This window comes from Ruditapes philippinarum, unplaced genomic scaffold, assembly GCF_026571515.1.
Source record: "Ruditapes philippinarum isolate M1 unplaced genomic scaffold, ASM2657151v2 ctg29_1_1_1_1, whole genome shotgun sequence".
NCBI lineage: Eukaryota > Metazoa > Mollusca > Bivalvia > Venerida > Veneridae > Ruditapes > Ruditapes philippinarum.
Window position 1 is genome coordinate 124,652 of NW_026859731.1, and position 23,720 is coordinate 148,371.

The following is a 23,720-nucleotide window of genomic DNA, read 5'->3' on the forward strand; positions in this document are numbered from 1 at the left end:
GAGCATAATGTCACTTTAATTCAAATTTGTATTGATGATGGCAAAGTTTAAAACAACACATTTAACAATTTATATACAATTTAATTAGATTATCACATGCAATTAGCATCAACACCAAAAAAATACTCTTAGTAACGCACCAGTCAAACGTAACCACGCCCCAAAGTTCAAAGCAGAGCGAGGGGACTTTGACATTCAGATTACAAAATGGACTGTAAAAGCATTGTCCATCGATAAAAGGGATTAAAATACTTGATAAATGACCCTTCTCCACTGTGCTTTAGATAAAATATAAGCACCACCTAATTAGGCGCAAATGCAAAAACTCACTTCAAGGCATAACAGGAATATAGACGGAATAAAAAACCGAGCTCCGTTATCCCCTGCACTGAGCCCATAGTGAGAGATCTGGGTTACATTTGTCTAGTGCTAAAAAACATATACATTAGGATGGTGCTGCTTTTATTTGTTAAACACATCTGTTTTTATCTCAATTTGTAAAACACATCTGTTTTTATCTCACAAATTATGCTATCAAAATCTCATTATTAAGACAAACTTGTGGCGACATGGCCAAGAGGTTAGTCGGACTAGTAATCTAAGGATCTCTAGCCGTGTAAATTCAAACCCTGTCCGTGCAAGCCGTTGTTTCCTTGGGCAAGAAACTTTATACTCATTGCACATTATTGTTTGGTTCCAGAAACAGATTCAAGAGTGTGTCTATAAGGTTATAGCTTCCTACAGAATCTCAACTATTCATAAATTCTGTATAAACTAAGACAACCCCTATCAAATATGGCAACATGTACATACTAACATTTGAATTTTATAATTTCATGTGAATGTCCGTTCAAAAACCGTCATTGAATATTACATATCCACCATCCATGATTTTCCAATGGAAAACAATGTTACAAAAGTTCATGACCTGGCCAATGAAAAACAATGTTACAAATGTTTGTGACCTGGCCAATGAAAAACAATGTTACAAAAGTTGTTACAGATGTGCATGACTATCCAATTAAAACACAATACTATAAATAAGCATGACTGTCAAATGAAATGAATCAATCACACAATTTTTTTATTTACTGTGTTACTTAGTAAGTCATGCTCACTTTCTATTTCTGTCACATGATATTTTCTATTCAACAAGATAGTTCTGACTTTCAAGCATACTGGTCCAACATGATAGGGTGTGCAGTGACAGCAACATGACGTTTAATGTTCCGTCCAGATCACTGCTAAAACTGCTGAAAGTTCCTTTTCAAATATATACAATGTAACTTATATTGTATATGAACCATTCACACATACATTATTCGAGGCTTTTCTTTTTGGTTAATTTTCCCACTTAAGTTCTGTGAGAATGAATTTCAACATTCTCTTCGAGAACAAATCCACGATCACATTTAAGAACACATAAATAACACTGAACACCACAACTACATGGCAACAAAATCAGCACATTTCACCCACTTCAAGTCATCAGTCAAACATCTGTACAACAGATACTTAAGTTTAATTAATTATACATGTCATTTTGCAAACTCCTCCAAGACCCAGATCATATCCAAAGATTACGTCAGTGTTCCATATATGCTAACTAAAGTCATTTTCTGACCATGTGCTCTCCACATCACTAGCGTCAAAATCAGCCTGCAAAATAAGACAAAACAGTTACATATAATTATGTTGGTAGTAAAAAGAAAAAAATCACTTTCAGTAAGTTTTTTTTTTTTTGGTCATTGGTTATAACATAAGAGAAATACTGGAACAAATTTTGTAAAAATAAATACTCTAATATATTCAAACATAGAAAATGAATATTTGAACATTAAATTTCTTATTCGTTCCCCGCCCTAGTTATTACACTGATTTTAACACATTATTTGGTTATATATCAGTGGATAATTCTCCGACTTTCCTGGATAACTAACTAGTAATAACCTTTGTCTGCCCAAGTGATCAACTACTACTCTAACATCCAACATGATTTCTAAATCAGCAGTTAGAGATGAACAACAATTACACTAAAGTTCCGTTCAGTCCAGTTAAGTAAATGCACTGCCTAAGCAAGTACCATGATTTTCCCTTCATTGATTTGGAACATATTATTTCAAAAAGACTTTGTAAAAAGCTTATTCTTCATTAAATACATGACTTTTCCCCTTCTTTTTTCTTATGTTATGGTAATGGGAAAAAACAGTTTGGACTTAAAAGCTTTAATGACAACTTTTGTCACCAGATTTTTTCACCTACAGATACACATAAATACATATATAACAAGCAATTATCATAGTATTGCAAGCAATCCATAAGTCCCCTACCGGTAAGAGCCCAAGCAACATTCTGAAGGGCCATTGGCCATTCACTTAGGTTCCTATTTTAAGTAAATTTGTTGAAAAAGTTCTTTAAAAGTGATCACAGGAAACAGTTTTTATGTATAGACAGACGGACTGAAGGACACTCTAAAGTTATTTTTTAAACATCCCTGTTATCAAAATATAACATTTTTAAAATCCTATCATGATTGAAGAAGTTGGAGTAAAAATTACCAATTTCTCAAAAAAAAGTCTAAGTTCAAAAGGGGCATAATTCTGGAAATAGTCTTGCTAGAGTATTGAACACTCACAAATGTTGAGTGATAATAAGAAACATTTATATGAAGTTTGAAGTAGATACATTCAGAAAAAGAAGTTATTAAAAAAAAACAATGTTTTTTTCATGAAAATTTTAAGTTCAAGGGAGGTAATTCTAATAAATTTTGTGCTAGAGTTGTAAACCTTGTCACATATGATGTGGTTGATGACAAGCAACTTATATTTAAAGTTTGAAGAAAATACCTTAAGAAATAAAGAACTTATAGTGAAAAAACTTAAAAACTAGAATCAGAAATCTTGAAATTCAGTCTATTTGTTGCCATAGCAACCAGAATTTTCAACATAAGAAGATAAGAAAAGAATGTGCATAATTTCCGTACTGCCATCTACCCATATGTCAAGTTTCATAAACATATTTTCATTACTTTTTGTGTTATCACTGGATCCAGATTATGTGTAAAATTTGCCATATTTTCAGTCTATTTGTTGCCATAGCAACCAGAATTTTCAACCTAGGAAGAAAAGAAAAAGATGTGCATAATCTCCATACTGCTATCTATCCATATATCAAGTTTCATAAAAATATTTTCAGTACTTTTTGCGTTATCGCGGGATCCAGGTTATATGTAAAATTTGCCATATTTTCAGTCTATTTGTTGCCATAGCAACCAGAATTTTCAACATAGGAAGAAAAGAAAAAGATGTGCATAATCTCCATAATGCCATCTATCCATATATCAAGTTTCATTAAAATATTTTCAGTACTTTTTGCGTTATTGCGGGATCCAGTTTTGTGGACGGACGGACTGACGGACGGACAGACAGACAGACGGACGGACGGACAGACAGACGGACGGAGGGTAATCCTAAAGTCCCCTCCGGTAAACCGGTAGGGGACTAATAAGCCAGGGCAACAGTGTTTTTTCTCACTTAACTGGGAAGAGGCATTTTGGGAAAGGGTATAAAATTGTTGCTTAAATTGATATTTTGAAATGTAATTTGTAAGACTTCACAGATATACAGGCTCAATAATGGTGGCAAAGACACTTTCGGTTCAAGCAAGGTTAAAAGTTAAATTAAATGAAAATATATATTACATCAGCATCACTATTCTCCATCTCCTCCACTTCAACATCAAATGTACTATCCATACCAGCTTCTGCTTGTTTCTCTACCCTCTCCATTCCTTCTCTAGCCTTCGCATTTAATGGGTCTAGTCTGAATTTGTAAAATAAAAAATAAATAAAAATCAGCGCCTGCCATGAAACCTGCAAAATGAATTGTTTACATCTGAAAATTAAACCTTAAACTTTTTCTCCAAAGGCACAAGCCATCAGATAAAAGGCATAGAATCTTAAGTCCCTCATAGAATTCAATCCTTCAACAAGAAAAGTCAACAACCGTAACCAATGGGCCACAGACAAGATTTCATATTTACTTGCCCATGAATCAGATCTTGTGCTTAGTTAAACTATAAACACAGCAATATATATTTTTTTTAATTTCATATATTTTTCCGATAAATTCATAAGACAGGGTGAATGATATATATTTCTCCTTATTGACAGAAATTTTTTTTTCTTAAAGACTAGTAAATTGACAGATTCAGGTTTAAGCAATTCCATCTTGCATTCATCAACTACCAAAGAGAGTTCCAGCAAAATTTTACATGTACCATACCATGAAGAAAACCATTTCCTCACCTTAGTGCAGTAAAAGGTTAACTCCTCATATAATTTAATAGGAGTTAACCCATTACTGCACTAAGGTGACAATTTATAATACTAGCACCAAGTAGATAAACATTTACCATACAATGCAGTAAAAACAAAATTTTCAATATCATATGCAAAAAACATCACCATACCATACAGAAAACCATCACCATACCATACAAGTAGAAAAACTCTACCATACCATGAAAACACCTTACCCTAATGCTTTACTGTAATGATCTAAAGCCTCTTGATGTTCCCCGGTGTGTGTTAGAAAATCTGCCAGTGTCTGATGTAACTTACATGTACTCTCTTTCTGTAGATACCCTTTTAATCTGAAATGCATTTTAAAACATTTGAATAAACCTTTACCATGCCCTTTCAACTTGACACAGATTATTAATGTAATGTTATTTATAAATACTTTCACCATATCATTTGAGTTAAAGATAGATTTTTCATCATTTGGTAAAACCTTTACCACATCCTTTAAAACTAACAAAGAATTATAATTTAAAATCATCATTTATCATTGCCTTTAAATCTGTTAATACATTTTAGATCATTTTTGCAAACCTGTACCAAGCCTATATACACTTATTTGCCAAAGATTTCAAAAAGTATAATGCTACACCATACCATTTTATCTGAAACATATCTTTATAAAGATTTATAGACGCCCTTACCATACTGTTTACATTTGAACGATTTTTGATAAATTTTCACCATCCATACCTTAAACATTTTTACATAAGACAGATATTCCTTTTTATTGGCAATAAATGAACCAAACTGTTACAAAATCATTTCCAACAATAGCTGAAATAACAAAAACTACCCATCTGGCTGCATGGTGAACGATTCTAAAATGGTAAAAGTAAAACATGGTTTACCAAGTAAAATACTGCACTTACAATTCTACGCCTTTATCAAACTGTTTTTCAGCTTTTAAAATTTCAGCCATCACAAATACGGGACCTAAATTTGATTGGTCGAGATTCATAGCCTTCTCTAAATAAGGTTTTGCCTAGAATACAAAACATAATAGAAGATAATTATTATAAGAATACGAAAATTTGTTATTAAGGAAATATACATCGATTTTGAGTGTAGGATTTGCTAATATTTCCTCACGTGAAATATCTGGAATTAATAACATTTTGACATTCAGAATATCCATTTATACAGTAAAGCAATATCAGTTGACTTCTGTAAACTTGACATCTCTTAACTCCATTTTTCATTACTTCACTCTTGTGAATGTGAAAGTACAGTTTTCTTTCCTTTATTTATTTATATAGAACATATATATTTATCTCATTTATCTATGTTCTATGAACTTCCTGGAAAAATGAGAACTTGCAATCAAAGGAGCAAGCATGTATAGCTTAAGTAGGCTTATTATGAAACCAACAATTCCTGATTTTGAAACCTGACACTTGCCTTTTAAATCATCACTGCAATCATTCCTTTAATTGCTTTATACTTACTTGGCTTTTAAAATTGTTACATTCTTATACCTAATGTTTAACTTCGTATCAATTAAATTCAGATTTTCTTTGTTGATTTTAATTTACTCTACAATATTCTCTACTAACAGTTTTACTATTAGTTATAAAGATTGTTGACAGGTTATATGGCCCTATATAAACGGCTATTTGTAAATATAACCCGAGCTGTTAAGCGAGGGTTATATTGCAAACAGCCATTTATATACGGTCATATAACCTGTCAACAATCTTTATAATGAATTTATAATACAGCAAAGCAACATTTTTAAAGAAACAAAGATAAGATTTCTTTATGAATCGACAGCAGCCATGTATATAAAACTATATAAACGTCATGATTATCCAATGAAAAGTGATGTTACAAACTTGCAGTCTTATATCGTCATAAACATCAATATAACATCTGCATTGCAATTATGGTGCACAAGTCCCTTAATTGGCTTTAAAAAATATAGCATTATCCTTCAAGAATTGAAGCTGTATTAAAAATATGAGATATAGAAAGCCAATATAAAAGGAAAACAAACCTTTGCCATGGCTGAGGAATCTCTTGCTATTATTGAACCATATAACTAAAATGTAATGAAAAACCATATAACTAAAATATAATGAAAAACCATATAACTGAAAAATAATAAAAAACATATAACTGAAATATTAATGAAAACCCATATAACTGAAATATAATGAAAAACCATATAGCTGAAATATAATAAAAATATCATCATAAGTACCAGTTTCTCTATTGAAATATTTAGTAAGGTAACAGACATATAAACCAATTGGCAACATTTTCCGACTTCAAAGAAAACACTGGTCTTTTACACACACACACACAGTCAGACAGGTAATGAAAAAAAACTATTTTTACAGTGAGCTTTTCTATTCAAATATGAATTTCCGTATGACCTCTTATGCATTGTTTTGACGTATAACCCAACAAACAAAACATAAATAAAATATTCTGTAACATACATATAAATGCTAGAGGTTACTCACAGTTAATGTTCTAACATTGCCACCAATGGTTTTCAAAGCCCGACCCGCCCAGCCAAGAGCCTCTCTTTCCCTTGTCATTGATGCGTAACAATCAGTAAGACCTTTATATGCCTCAAACCTGTGAGGCGCCCATCTCATGGCTGCCTGGAAGTGCATGATGGACTCATGGGTTTTCTTCAGTTCTAACAGAGCACTTGCTTTCAGCAACAACGCCTCAACACTAGTTGAATCTATATTGCTTGCCTAGATCAAATAAAACAATTTTTAAATCACATATCATTTGTTAAAAACATTTCTTGTATATAATTTGTATAAAAGTATTCAAACTTCCATAACGGATAGTTTAACTTTATTTAAGCTTTGATTATGCACAGAATTAAATCATCGCCACACCTACTATAATAGCAGTGGAATATTTTGTTCCAAAAAACACGCTATTCTTTTTCTGTGTTACGTTCATGTTAATTTAATTATGATCTTACAAATCTACAAGAAGACCATCATAAGGTTATGAAAACAACATTATTTCATAATTTTTTTTAACTCGTATTAAAATTTCCATCAGATATAGCTTTATACACTTTACTGTGACCATAAGTACATGAAAAATATCTTATTACAGTGATGATCACTTAAACAATGGATAATAGAAACTAACAGTGAGTAAAAATGGCCTAAAATCTTTTAAGAATAATAGATTGACTACCTTAAAGAAAAACATGCATTGCTTACCTTAAAAGACAGCATAATAAAAGATTAACTCGTATTTGATTAAAGAGATCAAGAAAACTCACCTTTTGAGCAAAGTAAACTGCCCTAACATATTTTTTGTTTAACATTGACAAGTATCCAGTAGCAACCCATGGTTCAGGTGCTGCCTCCGTGGCTATCATCAGCTGATTGGCTAATCTATAAATAAACCACATCAAACTTATTGATTTTCTTGACGTCAAGGTCAAAGGTCATAAAGGTTATATGACCAATGAACAACTGAATGAAAAGAAATAAAACGCTATATGACTTTCTTTTCATAATTTTAAGCACCAGCAAAACACCTCAAATTAATAATAACCCAAAATGTTTTTCTTGAAGAAAAGAACATCTTAAAGGCACTCCACTGAGTTTTTTTTTACATGACGGGACTGAATATAATTTTTCAAGATTAATGTTCCATTTGATATAGGTCTAGACAAATAACTTGTGTGAAAAATTTCAGATTGTCACTCACTCTGTTTTTTCCAGAATAACTATTCTTAATGTGAAAAATAAACTTAAATTGAAAAGCCTATTCCACTCAAATCGTGCTTAAAAAAGCACAAAGATTTTTGACTTATTTCTGATTATATTTTTAACTATCTTTATTAATCATTGCAAACAGCACTTACAGTCAAAAGAGTCGAAATAAGCAAAAATAGCCTTTACTGCATTAGTATCGCAGTAGAAATCTAACACAGTTAGAAATATTGTGATGAATACTGCAAAATCACATATTTTTCAAGTTTAATATTCTTGAAATATTTTTGCTCAAGTGGAGGCATGCAGCTTTCAGATATTAAGAAAGCAAACAAAAATATCCATTAGTAAAAGAAATATGATTTTCACCTTTGAAGTTCTGAAGATCTTTTCTCTTTAAACAACAGGTATGAATACACATCCATATGATTTAGATGTAGTGGGTCCACAGCATGAGCCTGAAACAATACTTTTTATAGTATCAACTAGGTCCACTTTGACGGACAAAAAAAAGATTTGTTTTTTTTTAAATATGCAACAATTTATCTTTTCAACTTTACTGTAGAGGAAGATCTCTATGTTGTCTCTATAATCAATATACAAGAATGCACCCTAGTAGAACATCTGACCTTCTGTGCAAGCTAGCAAAGAATTAGGCCAGTGACTCAAAGGTTGCAACCCTAAGTTTCACTAAAGGATAATTAAGCATTTCAACCATTTACTGGCAAAAATTGAAAGTGATAGTCCTTTGCAAAAAGTACAGAGCTAAACTGACCTGCACATCAGTGCAGTCTTATCAGTTATTATATTGCTGGCAGCTCAGTTTTTGTATCTTGATATTGATTTTCAAACCCATTACACTTTGAATGGACTGTTCCTAATTCAAACCTGGGCATAATCCATTACAAACTAGAAATGTGTCCATAGGACACGGGTGCCCCCACACTCCACTGTTTTGTCAATCTTATGATTCTAGGTCAAATTTTTTTCCGCTACATGTGCAACATGTTGAAAACTAAAAATCTTTAACTAAGTAAAAGGCAAGAACTTTTCAAATACTGAATAAATCCACAAGCGAACCCCAAGGTGCAAAAGTACACATGCAAACTTTCAGGCCAACAGGTCAAATACTTTTTGAGCTATGCGTGAGTTGAAAATTGCAAATTTTATACTAAGTCAAAGGCAATAACTCTGATAAAACAGAAAAAATCCACAAGGAAAACGCCAGATGCACAAATTCACATGCTGAGCAGTATTCCTGTAGTTTCATGACACTAGGTCAAATACTTTTTGAGTTACATGTGACACAAGTTGAAAATTGTAAATTTTTATTAAGTCAAGGGCAAACTAACAAGAACTGTTGGAGGACAGTAACGCTTGACTATTCGAAAAAGTTGTCACAAGGGAGTTTCATCGAGTATAATAATGCTTACCTTTGTGAATACATAAAATTGTCCGAAAAGGTACAAAAGCTTGTTATCAAGATGTTTTATCGAGTTAATCACTGCTTTATTATTAAGAATGCATAAAATTGTTCCAAAAAAGCCACAAACCCTTCAGTAGTTATGGAGATACCAGCTTACAAGCAAAAACTTTACCAAGAATTTCTAAGCTGAAAAAGGGGCATAATTATGCAAAACAAGCAATTATCATAGTAGTGCAAGCCATCCATAAGTCCATTACTGGTAAGAACCCCAGCAAGATTCTGAAGGGTCATTGGCCATTCACTAATGTTTCAATTTTCTCTATTTTAAGTAAATTTGTTGGAAAAGTTCTTTAAACACACCCCTTCTATAAACTAATTGTTTCTCCATACAGGTTTTAACTTAAATATGATTTGTATTAATGTGTAAACCTTTAACAGTATTCTTATTATGCTGAACTTGCCATCCCTTGTATTTGGAACTGTCATCAGTATTTATGTATCAGTAACACTACCATTGCAAATAGGGGACATTAATATACACTCGAATGGAAACTTTTTCCATACTAAAAAAATAACCTTTCAACTTGTGGAGAGACATATTCAGGAAATTTATCTGAAACAAGTTTATATATTTATTGTCCCTGATGATTACAACTAACAAGGAAATGTTATAAAAATCTTACTCAAGTTATTGAAGTTCTCATTTACCAGTAAATATAATCCTACAATTTAATTTATTTCTGTTTCAAAAAGTTTTCAAGGAAATAAATATGCATAAAACTATATATCTGATGTTAATATTTTTTCCAGATTACTGTTAATTTTTCCAGATTATTTCTACGAAAAACTGTAAATACAACATTCAAAGTAAGTTTAAAACTTTATTTTAAATACTTAATTTCTCATTTATACAAAACAAATTATGTAAGAAAGTAGTTCAGATAATATTTTAGACAGTGTTTTTAAGTTTTGTGTCTCCCTTTTATCAATCTCAAAAAAAAAGAAAATATTTGTTTAAATGAATTATGTATTTCATTTAAATAGAAATATACCGGTACATAATTATATTTTACATTATAATGTATATTTCACAATATATTGTGGTGTTATAGAAATCTAAATTTCCACATATCTGTCTTGTCAAATGAAAAGAAAGATTTTCTCTTGATTATTTTTAAGAAATTTAAATAAAAAATTCAAAAAAAGTTTAAAACTTCATCTTATATACACAATTTTTCATCAATATTGGATGAATTATGTAAGAAAATGTTACATGAATATCTAAAGTGTTAAATTTTAGTATCTCTCCTATATCAAAATTCTGAGAACAAATATTAAAATTTACATAATAGAGGAGAAAAATACCAAAACAAAATAGAGAAAAATATGCAATAACTGATAACTACCAGAAATTATATATCTTATGTTTCCTAATGTACAGATTCAGGCTCTCCTGTTCTGTTCTGTTCTAGGACATAAAGGACAAATAAGTAACAAGTAGAAGTATGTGATAAAACTAATAAGACTGCTGACTGAAACAATTTTCTCTTTTACAAATATATTACAGAATGTTTCAAGAACCGGACTACAGAGAAAACTTATCATTGATGTTATCAGAGGTTTTACATGACATTGGTGTCAATGAAAGAATGGTGATGGGAAGGAGAAGAGGACTCATGCTGGAAGAGACTTTGATCCGTATCCGCAGCAAATCAACTGATCTAAATAGAACTTACTATTATCTAGGTAGTCAAACTGAAGGTACAACTACTATAGGACTTCATTCAGACTTTGATTCACTAATCTGTACACATGATGTCAATATAATACAAGACTGGTCAGAGTGGGAACATGGCAAGTTTAACTACCTCATGATAAAGGATGAGAACACTACCCCCGGGTATTGTTTCTTACAACTACTCAAACCTTATGAACCTCTTCCTGAAACTGTCATTCCTAATGAACACTTTATTACTGATAGAAGAGGAAGAATATTGTATAAAAACACAATGATAACTGATTTTATTGAGGGTGCTGATCAGCAGCATGGACCATCTATTGCTGAACAAGGACAACCTGAATTCTGTGATAGAGACATAGTGATTGCTTTACCCTGTAAATCATGGCCTCAATCAGCATCAGGTTGGTTACATAGGCAGGGTATTGGCAGATGGCCAACACAAGAGATGAGAAGATATGCAGCCAGAACTGGGTGTTTTGTTGTTGCAACTGGGAGTAAGGTCAGTGAATATCCTGAATTGGAATGGAGAATATCAATATCATTGGCAGAAAGAATTCTTATGTTCAATCTAAATATAACACAAATAAGGTGCTATGTACTATTGAAAATGATTCTTAAGTCCTTCCTTAATCCTCAAGATGAAATCAACATATCAAGTTTCATGTGTAAAACAGTTCTATTACATTGTATAGAAAATACAGACTCAAGTATTTGGCAAGATAACAATTTATATACATGTTTAACATACTGCTTATTGGAATTACTCAGTTGTGTACAAAATGACTGTTGTTCACATTTCATTATACCAGAAAATAATTTGATGGCAGGGCAATTTACAGCTGAGACAAAACATGAACTTTCAAAAAATATTTGTGATTTTATACAGAATGATAGACAACGGTTACTTAGTATTGATATTGATGATCTTGGTCATAGACTTCAAGTTAAACTGAACAGGGTACCACATGGAATTTATCATTTTCCTTCTTCTCTTGAAATATATAAACATGTAATGATTTTGGAATATATAGCCATTGCAAGTAAAATTAGTAAACAGCATATGCATATCTTAAAACATTTACAAAATAAAAACATTAGAACAATAAAGCAATCTGTAGGTAAACTAATGACCTTCAGTGATAATGGTAATACATTAGAACAGGCTGCATTCAAGCTTCTAGCACCTTTTCTTTTTACCACATATGGATCTATCCTAGCATCGTCCAGCATTGGTGAAAATAATCAAGTGCCACCTCAAGCATTGGTCTAGCTATCAGCTGTTTTAAACTCAGATATCTCATCTAGCAGACTTAAATTGGCTTCAGTGTTTTACAGTACAGGAGATATGGAGAAAGCTGAACTTATTCTGAGACACACAGAACAACAATATTATTCTTATCCTGTTTTACCTACCTGTGCCTGTTATACGCCGCCCCCAGAAGCAGTAACAGCAAAATTTGTGAGGGTATGTGGTGAACAAAATGAGGACTATATCAAACATATTACAACTTTTTGTGTCAGATTTATACAGAAAGAGATCAACTGTGTTCCTCATGAATTACAATATGAAATGTTCAGATCTACACAAGATGACATGATACACAGAGATGAGTATGAAGACTGTTGGATGGACTGTGCTGTAGTTGATTCTCTACCCCTCCTGCACTTCCTACAATACAAGATCTATCGTCATCTACAAAGACATCAAGATCAACAACAAGCACTTTGTAAACTTATAAGAACCATAGAAACAGATGAAAATCTTGGACACAGAGAAACAGCTCTCAACATTTTAGGACAATGTATGGAACAAGAAAACAGACCTCAACAAGCATTAAAATGCTACATGCTTTCTCTTCAACAAAGGGCAAGAAACAATGCAGCAAAAATCCATATCTGCAAGCTCCTTTCTGGCTTACTGGTTAGCCAATAAAATAGGATAAAAAAGAAAGAATGAAGACTTTAGTTTTCAATGATATCAAACAGATTAAAATCTCAAAATAAAGGCCTGACATTACACTTTTTATCACATATTATTTTGAAATACCATTAAACATGTTAAATTGAAAGAATGATTCCAGCTTCATTGACTTTGAATATCTGACTTTACATTTAAAAGTTCAGAGCATCAAGTGAAGATGACAATATTGCTTATGCAAATAAATTTTAAATCTTTGTTTATAAGATGAAGTTTTTTTTCTAAGTTTTTTTTATATACAGTAGTCAAAACAGTTTTAGCTGTCACCGACATATATATTTAGTCTTCTATTTTTAGCAATAATTATTAGAATCTTGTTTGATAAATGTACACTGTATATAATCTTGTTCTTATGTAATATATGTACCCTGTGTCTGTATTGTCCGTGCTGTATAATATATATACATGTTCCTGTTCAATATGTTTGTCTCTCTACAGTTATGTGTTAATGTCCATGTCCCTTATTGTTTTCCGTAGTTATTTCTTTAATTTATACACTCATACCTCATATCCCATATCCAATAGCCGATACCTATAAATAATAGTACTTTATAACCTTTTCATTCTCTTCAATTAAATTTTCTCACTAATTTTTCCATTTCCCCCCTAATCTGCACAAAGCATGCCTACTTTAATTGAGAAATTGTTGGAGCAGGCCACAGTTTTGTTGTAGCGAAGAATAAATATTTTGAGTAGCACATACTTAATAGACTTTTGCAGATGATGCCATTATTATTCATATATATTTTGCTATTCTCCAATTTTGTGATTTCTATGTTTGCATTTGAATTGAGAAATTGTTGGCGCAGGCCACGGTTTTGTTGTAGTGAAGAATAAATATTTTGAGTAGCGCATATTTGTCTTTTTACAGACCCCTCTACCCCACTCCAGAACTAACAGCAATGTCAACGAGTCCCTTTATTTGGTTTGAGCTGCCTCACCTGTTTATAACATGACCCTGTCTAATGCACTGGTTGCTATCCCAGGAAAGTCAGAAGCCACTAATGTCTCAGGTCAATAAGAACAATGTAATGGTCAAAAACAAAATATATGTCCCGACAAAGTTCAAAGTTTAAAAATGAAGGGCAATAACACCAAAATAAGGCAATGCAGAGTTATAGTTCTTTTGTAATGCACTTCTACCAAATGAGATCTGTCTACCTACAAAGTTTCATGTTGGTATCTCTTATAATTTTAGAGTTATGTCCCAGGCAAAGTTCAAAGTATAACTAGAAGTGTGCCCATAGGACACGGGTGCCCCCACACTCCACTGATTTGTCAATCTTATGTCTCTATGTAAAATATTTTTTTGGCTACATGTGCCCAAGTTGAAAACTAAAAATCTTTTATTTAGTAAAGGGCAAGAACTACAAATACTGAAAATAAATCCACAAGCAAAACCCAAGGTGCATATATACACGTGCTGACCAACATTCTTATAAACTTTCAGGCCTACAGGTCAACTACTTTTTGAGTTATGCACGAACAAGTTAATAATTGCAAATTTATACTAAGTCAAGGGCAATAACTTTCACAAAACAGAATAAATTCACAAGCAAAACCCCATGTGCACTACTTCCCATGCTGATTAGCATTCCTGTAAAGTTTCATGACCCTAGGTCAAATACTTTTGAGCTTTGTGCAACACAAGTTAAAAATTGCAAATATTTACTAAATCAACGGCAATAACTCTACAAATACTACATAAATTCATAATGTATGAAAATACTCAGGTGCACAACTACACATGCTGATCAACATTCCTGTAAAGTTTTATGACCCTAGGCCTAGGTAAATTCTTTTTGAGCCATGAGCAACACAACTTGAAAATTGCAAATTTTTACTACAAGTAAAGGGCTATAATTCTGACAAAACAGAATAAAGCCTCAAGCAAAACCCTAGGTGCACAACATCACATGCTGATCAACATTTCTGTAAGGCTTCATGACTCTAGGTCAAATACTTTTTGAGTTACATGCGACACAAGTTGAAAATTGTAAATTTTTACTAAGATAAGGGCAATAGCTCTAACAAGAGGCCCATGATGGTCCTGAAATCGCTCACCTGTTTATAGGCCCCCGGGGCCGGGCCAATTTTAACACAGGGGCTTTTATTTGAACAAACTTGGTAGACACCCATTTGAAGATGTTTCATGATAAACATCTAAGATCTAGCTGTAACAAAATATCCACATGAAAATACCAAGGTGCACAACTATACATGCTGAGCAACATTCTTGTAAGGTTTCATGACTCTAGGTCAAATTCTTTTTTTAGTTACATGCGACACAAGTTGAAAATTGGAAATTTTTACTAATTCAAGGGTTGTAACTCTAAAAATGCTAAATATATCCACACCTAAATGCACAACTACACATGCTGATCAACAGTCCTGTAAGGTTTCATGACTCTAGGTCAAATTCTTTTTTGAGTTTCCTGCAACACAAGATGAAAAATAGCAAATTTTTACAAAGTCAAGTGCAATAACTCTTAAAAATATCCACATGAAAATACCCAGGTGCACAACTATACATACTGAGCAACATTCTTGTAAGGTTTCATGACCCTAGGCCAAATTCTTTTTTAGTTACGTGCGACACAAGTTGAAAATTGGAAATTTTTACTAAGTCAAGGGCAATAACTCTAAAAATGCTAAATATATCCAAACAAAAATACCCAGGTGCACAACTACACATGCTGATCAACACATTCCTGTATGTAAGGTTTTATGACTCTTGGTCAAATGCTTTTTAGTTAGAAAGGACGGACGGACAAGGGTAAATCTAAATCCCCCCCCCCCCCTATAGTGGGGGCACAAAAATCTGCAGAGGTTTAAGACCCAAAGTCTATTTGGACTGAAATAAATGCGAATGACAAATGGCCAAGTGGCCAAGGAATCAGTTTCAGTACCCTTTTGAAAGCCATAATGGCTTGTGCATGGTGTCCATCAAGGAAGAGCGCCTTGGCAATACTCGTCATCAGATACACATTGTCCTTCAGACATCCCTGGTTGTCGGAACGGAAAACAAATACAGCATTCACGTAATCTTGTGTATTCACATGACAGTGACCCCGAATCCACTGAGTTAACCTGTTGATAGAAAACAAATCTCTTTATAATTGTTATAAATTATGTATACTTTGATAACAATAGAGAAATATTTGATGAAACTTTTAATCTAACTTAAAATGACTTTCAATATATTTCTTAGTATATTTCTTAATTCTCTTTAGCGTATCTTTCTATTTCAACGGCACCAGGTGATGATTTAGTATGAATTTTATATTTTGTGTTTTATGCTTTTAAACCTTAGTGGAGTTCCTTTAATTTGTTTATTTGTTTGGTTTTTATGCAGATTTTTAGTCACATCACTGTGGTTGATTCTCCAGCATTCCTGGATAACAAGCCAGTTATTACCAGTTTATCTCCAAGTGACCAACTTGTAAACCTACATAACATCTGAATTAGCCGTGAGAGGCAAATAACCATTAGACATTATTAGGCAATTTTACATCCCCCGAGGATCCAACCAGCGACCCTAATTAACTAATCCGGTACACTTTCTATTATTTTAAGTAGATTGACTTTAAAAACTGAAGTTATATATTTAGCAGAGACTATCATAAAAGGTGATGCTATTCAAACTTATGAGTGGCAGCCATTATAAAATCCTATCAAAACTTAGAGCTGTCATTCAGTGCAAAGCATATTGATGATACATTGATATCAGATGACAAATATCGGCAATACACCGATATATCAATATTTACTCCTAATTTCTTGTATATTATTCACTTCCACTCCTGTTTAAATGATTTTAGTACAATACATGTTCTGTTCATACAAATCTTGTTACAAATTTAATACATTTAAATAATCAATCAAAATTTTCGATTTTTTTAAACGTGTTTTGATTTTGATAAATGTGTTTTGATTATTGATCAACAAATATATCAAAGATAATTTGATACCACTTGTTGATATGGCAGCTCTATCATAACTACTAATGGATGTATATATCAAGATTATACAAACCAGTCACATGTTGTACCAGTTGGTAAACCATTCAATACAAGACTGTGAACATCTGACCCTTTCAATCCCAGTGACATTAAACCATTTATTGCTTCTAAAGCCATTGGACATTCCCTATAATAAATAACATAGACATTCTATACTCGCTGTGTTTTTGAGATAAATAATTTAAAAGTTTTTGAGATAAATAATTTGACAGATTTTGAGATAAATAATTTGATAGTTTTTTGTGTGTGTTTTTTTAGATAAATAATTTGATAGATTATGAGATAAATAATTCAACAAAGTGACAAGCTAAAATAGGGTGCTTATTACTATTATGTTATCAAAATGAAGTTATAAAAAATGTAAACATGTGTCTTTCCCTGTAAAAAAACAACAACAATTCAATCATAATGTAAGAATATAACATGATGAAACATTTCAAGCTACAAATGACTTTCCTAAGCTTACTGGATAAAACCCTCACTTGACAGTCACAGTGAATTAGAAAACTATCAGAATTGTGCTACTTTCTGTACATATAAATAACTTCTACATTGGCTTTGTAAATTATATTAACCCTCAACTTGATAGATTCCATAGTAATTACCCTTTACCATCAGTATTGAGCCAGACTACATCCTTAAGCTCAATTTCAATTTTCATATTTTGATATGGATTGATGGATTTTTTTTTTTAATTTGGATGGTCTACTCAAATTGCAAAGCAGGGCAAATCCACTACAAACTTTAGCAGGCTAATGGGTTAAAGGTCAATTATCAAGGTAAAATATAGAGACTATACATATAGTTATACCTCAAAACCTCCTTGTAACTTGTAATAGCTGACCTATCCATACCAGATCTAAGATACAGCTTGGCCAGCGCCAGGTTCACCTTGGCTGTCCTTTGTTTTGTACTGATTCCTTCCAACTGAATAAAAACAAACTTAAATTATTACATGACCTCCAGTACATATAATGCACATCATGCCTCTGAAACAAATAAAGTTTTCAATCTTTAGAAAAGGCAAATGAAATACGAGTAATATAATGTATGAAATTCTAAATAAATATTTGAAATTTATATTTACTTGAAATTTGAATTAAGAATGTTAAATATTTCTGTGCAGACTTACACCAGACTGTGTTGTTATTAGCTTATTATCAAATGAATGAAATAACTGAAATTTTCAGTGACAGGTCTAAACTCACGATACAGCCGGAAAAGGGACAAATGTGAAGTTACTAACAAACAAAATGCATTTTCTTTTTTATCACAACATGCACATTTATCAAGCAAGAGGTGAACTTACAACAGCCATTGCCTCCTTACAATGTTTCCCATGTAATAAACACTGGTAAATTTTGTATTTAACTTCTACATCGGATGTTGTCTCCTGAATAAAAAGAAAAGCTACATGTAAAATTTAAGTATTATGAAATACACCAGAAAAGTATTCATCTCTGATCACCTGTTAACAATAGCCACTCAATTATATATTTTTACAGTTAACCCTCAACCCGCTAGAAGCCATTGCCACCAGTTTACAGCCAGATCCGCCTGCATATGTAAGCAGTCGAGACATAATCTATTATACTGTTGGCTGACCAAATTTAGATTTTCACCTTGATACCCCTAAAATAGATAATGGACAGTTCCAAAAACAATAGCTGGACCAATTCATTACATAAATTCAGCCGGTTTAAGGTTAAATTCTTTAATATTAAAGAATGATAACCATCTACATAGAAATAACATAATATCCTTATATTACCTTAGATAACTATTCAGGTTATAACCAGTTAAAGTAAAACTTTGTGGTGGCATGGTCCTGTGGAAAACACATCTGACTAGTAATCTATCAATGTCTAGCCCTCCGTTTAAATCCCCATCGGAGGCAATTGAACCCCAAGGGCAAGACGTTGTTTCCTTCAGCAAGAAAGTTCTTATACTAATTGCTAAGTACTGGTTGATTCCATAAACTAATTTGAGAGTGTGTCTATAAGCTTATAGCTTCCTACACAATCAGACTAAAATAAGTTCTGTGTGAACTAAAAGTAAAACTGCTTACGTTTGTTTGTGTTGTTGATGAAGGAGTTTTACCCTTGGCTTTATTTATTGCCTTCCGAAGCAACAGTGCTTTTTTGTAGATATCCTGAAAAATAAAACATCTATTAATCTACGTGTTACTGCTCAACAATCCTTAGTGATTATTACTAACGAAACTGTCATGAAACTGTTGATGCAAATGGAATAAAGTTCTACAAAATTAATAGTTTAAAGAATGATAGTTTTGCAGATATTAAAAAAAGATATTTAGAATAAAATGCACATATATATTCAAAACAGACCATGCTTGCACCCAAGTTAAAGAATAAACCACCAATATTCAGACAGAAAGCTCCATAGCCTCCGAAAACGAAATATTTAATTCCTTTATCACTGCTAATATAATCTATTATTAAGTTTTAAGGTCAAAAGATCAACAGTAAAATTGTATAACTTAAATTAAATTAGTATGACTGTACCTCAGCCTTTGTATACTCCCCCAGATGAAACAATGCATTTCCATAATATACCATACATTGATATTTTTCACTCAATGTTAAAATCTCTGTGTAGGTGTTGCTTTCACATAGTGACATTACAATGCAAGCCTGAAAAATGCAGTTTATTAAACAGATAGTATATTATTACATATTGTCACCTTAGTGCAGTAACAGTTAATTAATATAAAGATTGAATAAGAGTTAACCCATTACTGCACTAAGGTGAAGATATATACTTTCATCATCAAGCTATCATCAAGCTAAATACTTGAAAACTCAACATTAATTTTTTCTAAAGTGTGAACAAAAGCAAGTTCATTACATCAAGGTTCGTTTTCAGGTAAAACTATACTTTTTACAATATGTGGTGCAAGGCTTGCACCATTTTCTTCCCTTGAAACATTTTAAGGTTTATTAATGATTATGTTCCTTCATATCATTTATCATGCAAAACTTGACTTGAAAAGAATTAAGGCTTTTAAGTACATGTAAGTTAAGATCATAATGCAATTCCAAGCCATGCCATTGTACCACTGAACATGTAAAAAATTGATAAAAGTTTAAAACAAATTCAAAGAAACAACTTGCCGCCGGAAATTGATTTTTAAAATGTTTATAACTTCTGTAGACAGCTAATTTCTGAATGTGAAACTGAAAGTTTAATTCAGCATCCATTGGCTATCACATGACCAATTTGAAACAGATTATTTCATTGGTTGATTGCAATGCAAAGCTGAGCTGTGTCACAGTATCATCTAATCAAATGACATCTTACAACCATGCTGAGTATATTTCATGGCTTCAAAAAATATTTTTACGAGAGAGTAATTAAAAGAACTGAATATTTGCTATAACTGATTGGTTTTGGAACAATTTCTAGCAGTAAAGTAATTCTTGGAATTTGTTATATTGATTAATTGCAGGTTGGTACAATGGCATGGCTTGGAATTGTTTTTTTACACATAGAAAATCAAGTGGAGACTGGTTGCATGGGTGTGTCCTACCTAGCAAAATTACGATATTCCATCCAAAATATTTGTTGTTCAAAAATGCTTTAAATGGGGCCAATAATGTTATTGTCAACATCTTATGATGTCATGTAGCTGCAAATTGATATATACTATAATATAGCTATATATGATTTTCGTTAGAATGACTTTGCAATTTTGAATTACACCGGACTAGTGACATTTGGCTGATTTGGCGAGTTCAACTTCTTGACTATGTATTACATATACAGTATTTTTTTTCTTTCTTGAATTACTTTTTACACTATTCACGAATTCGAAAACCTAGCTAAACGCCGTTTTCCGGTACTTTCTGTACATAGCAGGGCTAGCACTGGCAATTTTTTACTTTGAGCCAATTCTTCGCAGCGAATATTGCCGGCCTGTATCAGGCAATGGTACGGCATGGGATATTAAGAAAAGCATTAACTATTATCCAACTTAATTTTGGTAGCTCAATTATATTACATTAATCTTTTTTTCTTCAGGAATACTCTGTATGTCAAATAAATTCCTTCTCAATTATATATTATTTTGAGCCATAATTAGGTCAGATTTTAGGGCCAAAATACCCTTCTTTGTAGTGGCCCAATAAAGGCTGCTTCTCAAAACAAACTATCCTCTTTTTTTCCCCAGCTTGATCCTCAAAATCCCCTAGTCTTTTGAAATTTCCTATAGAATTAAGAACAAAATTAAATGATGTGATGGTGTTGAATTTAGGTCTTTTACTGCCTTATTAGTATTTCCCAATGCTTATTTCCCAAATGCTGCTTTTTGCTGTCCTATTTCGAAAAACATTCCCACTGCTTTTTGCTTTTCTATTTTGAAGAACTTGTTAAAATTTTGTATTAAATTTGAGACCCCTTTACCCAAAGTATGCTAAAATCATGCATATTTTCCCAAAGAAAAAGGCTGAGGCCCCTTCCTCAAAAATGGTGTTTTTGGCCCTGGATTTTATTGGCAATAACACCCCCTCCCACCACCACCAAAAAAAAAAAAAAAAAAAATCAACAACAATAACTTTATCAACTCGTAATTTCGTCGATCTGTTTATCAACAACGATAAAATTTACTGGTCAAGTTGCCAACTGCAGAACATTATTTGTCGCCATTTCATGCCCAAAATGCTGATTTGATTAGCGATAATCTTGAGATGCCGCTAGTTATTGTTTCATATTGAATATTAAGACCAATTATCCAGTGCATATTCAACAATCTGCCACAGGTATTTTTCACACCAATTAGTGTCGTATTTATCAGCTGATAAACATGTAAACATACCCCGAGGTCAGTGTATTAGACTGTGTTACTGTTCATATCAAAATTTCATACGGAAGGGAAGTTACAAATATAAACCAGTCAATGACCCACAAAAAGTAGACTGTGTCGCTGTGTTTTGAGATCAGAAGTGATAAAACGGAAGTTAAAGATGGAAAACCAGATGTGTAATTTTCCATTCTTAAAATAGAAAATGCTAAATTTAGACTGGAGATTCCAAAAGTCATACTTTTCGTAAGTTTGAGCCAATCGTGATTTTCTTGAGCCAATTTAATTATTTTGGAGCCAATTTGCTCATTGGCTCCTGCCAGCGCAAGCCCTGCATAGCTCTGGGGAATTCACCCAATGGAGTGTAATAGCGAACTCGATGTTTTCGGCCTTTTTTAAAATCAAATTGAAATAAAGTAATTATTTCTTTATAAGAAAATAATTAGATATCATTGTATGAATAATTCCATACAAAAAATAAAGTAAATACACAAGTTAACGCAGAAAATAACCTTATTTATTATGGAAGATTCCACTACATCTGTTTGAATTTTATTGATTTTCATTATAAACAATTTATTTTTTTGAATAATTTGGAATAGATATTAAAGGAATATTGATAATTTTCAAAAACATCAATTTTTTCACCTTAAACGGTTAGTAAATACTGATAGAAAAATCGAAATATCATGTAACTGTGTTATGTACTTCATTTGATGTAATTCCCCAGAGCTAAAACGGTAACGTACCGGAAAACGGTGTTTAGCTAGGTTTTCAAAAAAGTCAATCCCAACACTGTGGTCAAAACACTTTGATGATAAGTTGAACACCACCAACTCATTCATGATTCATATCTATTTACAATACAGAATACCTGCATTTATTTATAACTTTAGAAGTCAAAGAAGGATCTGGTTAATGATATAATGATAAACCCGTGCACCTGAGTTTAAACGACTGCTAAAAAAATATACAACAAAAATAACATCGCGAAAATATATGACAAAACTGACTATTCAAATTTTCAAAGCTCATCTACAACGCAAGAAGTTTTAATACCAATATCAAATTAATTACCAATTGCTTCAAATCTTGATACAATTCTGAGTCGTGAAGTTGTTTGACATGCTCGAAATACATCATTTTTCCTTTTTTTCTTGGTCAGATATTCCTTGTTAAAAAGCGCTTTATTTTTGAATGTAGCTAATGTTTTCTTGAGCCGTTCCATCCCGTGATGAAATTCCCGTGATTTTATTAATTTATTTATTTATTGATTATTATTGATTAGGTTATTAATAAATTAATCGATCAATCAATCAATTTATCTATTTTTCTATTTATTCATTTTTTAAATTATTTTTTTCGGCATATTTTATGGAAAGGGACATTGTTAAGTACCATGTTATCCGCTATACCATAAAATCCGCTACTGCCTAAACAACTGTACTTATTTTATCATTATTTGTATATTTTGTATTATAAAATCTGATTTAATTTGACGACAATTATTGAGTTTTTGTCAATTTTTCAATTCTGTATATTCTCTATGGATGATCGAGGGTCTACATTAATATCTACATGATACTGCTTCACTGGGAACTACTGATAATAGTTAGTAGTAAACTGCATATTTACATAAGATCTGGGACAAAAAGAATAAATATGTTTGTCCA

The 23,720-nt window shown here is 32.1% G+C and overlaps 2 protein-coding genes across 2 annotated transcripts; one reads left to right on the top strand and one right to left on the bottom strand.

The window, feature by feature from the left end:
• Positions 1–10: 10 nt before the first annotated feature.
• LOC132757684 (anaphase-promoting complex subunit 7-like) lies at positions 11–23,261 on the bottom strand. Its single transcript, XM_060749037.1, has 15 exons — positions 23,125–23,261; positions 19,754–19,882; positions 19,297–19,380; positions 18,538–18,621; positions 18,040–18,155; positions 17,242–17,355; positions 16,116–16,296; positions 8,431–8,519; positions 7,623–7,737; positions 6,829–7,071; positions 6,357–6,401; positions 5,233–5,345; positions 4,537–4,653; positions 3,701–3,821; positions 11–1,659 (listed from the first exon to the last, which is right to left on the bottom strand). Exons 1-15 carry the CDS (start codon positions 23,188–23,190, stop codon positions 1,603–1,605), a joined length of 1,674 nt encoding a protein of 557 aa, XP_060605020.1. The 5' UTR covers positions 23,191–23,261; the 3' UTR covers positions 11–1,602.
• Positions 10,981–14,403, top strand: LOC132757685 (uncharacterized). The gene has a single exon (XM_060749038.1). It carries the CDS (start codon positions 11,056–11,058, stop codon positions 12,496–12,498), a length of 1,443 nt encoding a protein of 480 aa, XP_060605021.1. The 5' UTR covers positions 10,981–11,055; the 3' UTR covers positions 12,499–14,403.
• Positions 23,262–23,720: the final 459 nt, after the last annotated feature.

Bases quoted from the DNA above. Each gene is read 5' to 3' on its own strand.
- LOC132757685 (XM_060749038.1), top strand. From the start codon at position 11,056: ATGTTTCAAGAACCGGACTACAGAGAAAACTTATCATTGATGTTATCA.
- LOC132757684 (XM_060749037.1), bottom strand. From the start codon at position 23,190: ATGATGTATTTCGAGCATGTCAAACAACTTCACGACTCAGAATTGTAT. The intron at 8,520-16,115 runs GTACTGAAACTG...GTATTGTTTCAG, and splicing joins CCATTATGGCTTTCAAAAGG to GCTCATGCTGTGGACCCACT. The intron at 6,402-6,828 runs GTGAGTAACCTC...ATTACATTTTAG, and splicing joins GCAATGTTAGAACATTAACT to TTATATGGTTCAATAATAGC.